This window comes from Bidens hawaiensis, unplaced genomic scaffold (genome assembly GCF_021521415.1).
Source record: "Bidens hawaiensis isolate Kalapana, Puna unplaced genomic scaffold, B.hawaiensis_p1.1 tig00066037_1, whole genome shotgun sequence".
Taxonomy (NCBI): domain Eukaryota; kingdom Viridiplantae; phylum Streptophyta; class Magnoliopsida; order Asterales; family Asteraceae; genus Bidens; species Bidens hawaiensis.
The window spans coordinates 714-5,765 of NW_027501755.1; the positions used below are offsets into that span (position 1 = coordinate 714).

At 34.4% G+C, this 5,052-nt stretch overlaps 1 protein-coding gene across 1 annotated transcript; it reads right to left on the reverse strand.

Annotated features, from left to right (window-relative positions):
* Positions 1–861: 861 nt before the first annotated feature.
* LOC143604633 (protein trichome birefringence-like 2) lies at positions 862–4,613 on the reverse strand. Its single transcript, XM_077081050.1, has 5 exons — positions 3,847–4,613; positions 2,886–3,078; positions 2,414–2,604; positions 2,164–2,322; positions 862–1,385 (listed from the first exon to the last, which is right to left on the reverse strand). Exons 1-5 carry the CDS (start codon positions 4,611–4,613, stop codon positions 1,016–1,018), a joined length of 1,680 nt encoding a protein of 559 aa, XP_076937165.1. The 3' UTR covers positions 862–1,015.
* Between the last annotated feature and the right edge of the window lie 439 nt (positions 4,614–5,052).

Below are 5,052 nucleotides of genomic sequence, written 5' to 3' on the forward strand. Positions count from 1 at the left end.
CTGTACAGGTGATTCCGGTGGTGGTGGTGGTGGTGAGTCCGGCGCCTGTGATGGAGAATTGGTTGGTGATTGATGATGGTGATTGATGATGGTGTTTGCAGGTACAGGTGAAAAGACAAAAATGCCCTCACATGCGCCTCACGTGAGGGCATTTAACTGAGTTTTTCTAACCCAGTTAGCGTAAAGGACATAACGTGTAGAAAAAAAAAGTTTAAAGTACACCGCCTGCAAGGAAACTTAGAAAAGGACACGAACCGTAATTCGTCTTATTTTAAAGGACAAAATTTGTAATTCTGTCTTAATTTTAAAACTAGGAGTTTATTCGGGTTTTTCGGGTTGACCCGAAACTTATAAATCAAACCCGAGAACCAACCCAAATTACTTCGGTTCGGGTTCGGGTTAGTCTTTTCTCGGGTTCGGGTTCTTCGGATCAGGTTAGTTCGGGTTCGGGTACGGGTTTTTTCGAGTCGTGTTTCGGATAAAAATGACCGCCCCTAGAATAAAGTAGTATAGAAAAAGTTAGTGACCAAACTAGAACACGTACAAAAGGTGGTTTTTATTTTAACAAGGAAAATTAATTTTAATAATCAAAATTGTAAGTTTAATAGCAATATGACTAAATTACTAATGAAGCTCCTAACTTATACTTTCTTTTACTAAGAAAAATGCCAATCTAACATAAATGCACTTTTGTCTTCCCCTAACTTTTATGCTGTCTAAAAATAATTTATAGCATTCTAATTTACATAAAAATTAGTCAAGTTTCATCAGATAAAAATAATTTATAGCATTCATAATATTGTTAGCATGAATTATTATCAAATAATGGGTGATGGTATGAATTATTCATAAGTCTCACTATAATTATGATTTTTTTTTAAGATGAAGTATGATTCACACTCCCTCTGAACTAGTATCACACTAAAACCCATAAACCACTCTTACCAACTTAACAAGCCCAACAAGAACTAAAACTCCTAATTCTCTCAAATCTTGCCGAAAAAAAAAAAAACCCTTAACTTTCTACTATATTTATACCAGATTTCACTATTTTCCAAGACCCTCTTCCAACCTGTAATAAAGATGCATATAACAACTTATTCCAAGTGTCCGGTACACCCGGTAAACACCAATGGCTGCAATCTTGTGCAGCGATACGTTGCTCGGGTGACATGGTTTTGTAAACCGTCCTGTAAATAGATGGATGACCGTCTTTTCTATAATCCGTTAGTCTGCTAATGTTGAGATATATTACAGGAGTTTTCATCAGACGCCACACGTTGTCAAAAGCTCGCATCTTTGACGAGTAGTTGGTCAAATGACTTGTGTTGAAGATTGGTTCGGTTTCTTTGTGACACTGGCCTCCTGAGTTCCATTGTCCTCCCCTGCAAACATTGATTCATCACATGCTTTATGGCGTGTACACGAACGAACCAAACAAGCACGTTAAACGAACAGCGTTTCTTTTCCGTGCCCATTCGTTAAGAAAACGAACTTGTTCATGTTCGTTCATTAGCAGGATAACCAAATAGTTAACAAACATAAATGAACACAAATGAATAAATATAACCGAACATAGATGAATGGGTATAAATGAACATAACTAACCAAATACCGGTTAAAAAAAGTAATAAAACCAGACTAAATTGTAATGGGTGGTATTTTAATCTAATCAAATAGACCAAATGGTAATGGGCCTCACAATAAAGAACATATAAACAAACAGAGGTAAACTAACAATATAAATATAAACGAAGGTGAAGAAACATAAACGAATGTAAATGGGTGAACATAAATGAACGTTCACATACATAAATGAACAAACGTGACATGTGTTCATGTTCATTCGTTTAACTAAAGGAGCAAAAAGGCTTGTTCATTTTCGTTTGTTTATTATATTAACGAATTTCCAGCCGATGTTTTACTGAAGGTTCATTTACACGGTTACATGCATAGTAACTTTGACTTTTGAGTCAAACCAAGAATTCTTTAAATGCTAAATAGGTGTGAATTTTCTTAATAGAATTGAAATCATCATTTTGTTTGTGAAATAAATGCCATATACATTCGATGTAGTCATCAAGATTAGCTCAAAAGCCTCAAACTTGTTCGGTTTCACATAACATTTAAAGTTGAAACTTAACTAGTTTGACCAAATAATACCTAAAATGAGTGAGTGAATAGCCTCTAAAGATAACTTGAGTTTTCATGGTGTCAATGTTCTTATCAACCCATCGGGCCCACGTCGAAAGAGCCCTTGTGTATGCATCAAGAGCTTTGAGTCTTGGATAAACATGGTTGCCTTCCTGATAATAATCTTCACTATTAACATTAGAAAAAAGAATTCAATCCAAATTCAGTTTAGCATGTTACAAATAATAATAATATATTAACTGAAACTATTGACTCTCACCCTTTGGAAGTTTTCTCATGAGTCCACCAATGTCCCGTGTTGAAGATCAAAATATCGGCATCTTGATACATGGCAGTTGTGCGATCCATTAGATCCAATCTTAACGTCTCAAAAGAGCCGTTTTTACCTTTGAAAGATGACTCTCGCACTAGAAAGGGAGAACTCACAAAATCCACCGTGCAGTTATAGTCCTACACAAGTTATAACCATTTCTTGACTCACTACACAAAGTCCAAAATTAGTTTGACTTTCAAGGTCAAATGTTCAAATTTTCAACCTGCAATTTGGTATCAAATTTCCAAAAGTTTCAAGAAAAAAAACAGCAATCAAATCAAAACTTAAATCGATATTTCATTTAGAAAAGGATTAAAGGTAAAATCCATTACAAATCAGTACCAATATGAAGTTGAATGATGGTAGGTTTGAACTCAAAAGTCAAAACATGTTTCAAAGTTGTAGTAGTAAAGCTTACCTCAAATCTAAAGGCATAAAATCCTTTTTTCTTGAATTCTCTTCTTCCCGATATCTCATAAGCCCGTTTCTTGTTCTTGAGAGAATGCCGGAGTATGCAAACAAGTGATTCCCACATGTTCCTATTTAAAGAGTCCCCAACAAAAACCATTTTCTTACCACGGAGTCGTTCCAAAAAGTCGGTTGCATTCAAACTGCCATGTCATTGTTAAAAAGACATGAAGTTCGGACAAAGTTCATAATCACAAGTTTAAAAAGTTAAATATTCTTTAATTTCAAAACATAGACATTTGAGAATCAATTATAGAGGATGAGCTCATTACATTAACAATAAAAAGTATGGGAATATACATTAATAATAAAACTTGTATGGAAATAAAAAGGGTGTGTTCTTATTGCCATTTGAGGAAGATAAAAAGTTACCCTATTTTTATCTACAACCATTTTAGTAAAAAGGTTTCTTTTTTTTTTGGAACGACCAACTAAATAACGCCGGGTACTACGTACGCGGCCCCTATTGGCTAAAGGTAGCCCGAGCCGGCCACGAGTCCGGACGGACGGAGCCCCTAGCGGTCCACCAATTGAGGGATTCCACGGATAAAACCCGACCCCCACGCCCGCCAAACGGCATGACAGCGAGGAGCCGGTAAAACTGGGTGAGATCAGGACTCGAACCCTGGCAAGCCAGGGTCATCCCTCATATTTCCCATATAAATTGGTGATAGTGAGGTTTGAACCTCATACCTCTCACTAGTAAAGTGAGTGCTCTACCATTGAGCCACCTCCAATTTATTAGTAAAAGGTTTCTAAATATGCAATACACTAACCCAAAATCTTATATCATAAACCAAGAAAATTAGCATTCAAATTGTATTTTTAAAACATTTAGCATCATAATCATGCAATTATTAGCATTTAAAAGTAACAATAATCATCATTATTATTATTATTATTATTATTACCTTGGGATTTCACATTCAAATGGCTGCCACCTCCATTTTACAAACTCATCATCTGGTCTCTTATTAAGATGACAATTAAAATCTCTGTCTATAAAAGGGCAAGAACCAGCTGGATAATACGGTTTTGAATCATCTTTCACCCATCTTCCATTAAAAATATCACAATCCTCAAAAGAGCTACTAAAATCCCTCAAAATTTGAGAAATTTTACCATGATCTTGTTCCAAGTCAGCAGCTTGAACACTAAAATTACCATTTTCTTGAAAATTTGTCACCTTTTCTTCATTAGGGTTTATAGTAATTAATTCACTAAAAGTCCCATTTTTCACATCATCTTTAGCTTTAATCAAATGGGTGTCCTTAAATCCAACAACTTTAACAGAAATTTCACTAAAGCTTCCATTTTTAACATTATTAGTGAAATTTCCAAAATGGGTATTATTTTCTTTTCCATAAATACCCAATAACTTCAACCTAATATCAATATTAGAGACATTTGATTCAGCCTTGTTTCCACCAACCAAAGTCTTAGGGTTTTGTTCTAATTTAGTGATATTTTCTACAACAATTCTATTGTTACTTGTATTAAACCCTTGGAAGAAAACCTTATCTGAATTTGGATTCTTGAAAGAAAAAGTGGAAAATAATATAACCAACAAAACAAAAATTGAAACAAACCCTAACCAATATACAGAAACAACTCTTTTCCTTGAAGATGCACAATTTGGTATGTGGTCTGATATTGCACCAAGCTTCTTTATATTCATGGTTGGCCAAAAACTCTATGAACAAGAGAGAGAGCTTTCAAGAATCAATGAAAAAGTATAAAGTTGGAGTGAAGATGATGTTTGGAGACATGAAGATGACAATGTTGTTAAAAACAAAATGAATATTTGAAAGCATGATAGTAGGTTGTGTGTTTGTGAAGTTTTGTTGGAGACAATTTGCAGATTGCAGGAGCTGAGATAGGCTGCATGCGGTAAAGGGACCTGGTTTAAATTACACTACTACCCAAAGCGTATGCATGCAATTAATAATGCTTTCTATATTTTGTTACATCTTCATATTTGAATATTGTTGCAAATGTAACTTAGTGTAGTTATCACACAATTGTATAAATAGTATTATCCTATTATACATGCTAACTTATGATTTATTTTTGTTATTCTAGCAAGTGTTAATTAGAGTTATTTATTAATAAGGATT

Bases quoted from the DNA above. Each gene is read 5' to 3' on its own strand.
- LOC143604633 (XM_077081050.1), bottom strand. From the start codon at position 4,613: ATGAATATAAAGAAGCTTGGTGCAATATCAGACCACATACCAAATTGT. The intron at 3,079-3,846 runs GTAATAATAATA...ATGACATGGCAG, and splicing joins TTTGAATGTGAAATCCCAAG to TTTGAATGCAACCGACTTTT. The intron at 2,605-2,885 runs GTAAGCTTTACT...TAACTTGTGTAG, and splicing joins TTTATGCCTTTAGATTTGAG to GACTATAACTGCACGGTGGA.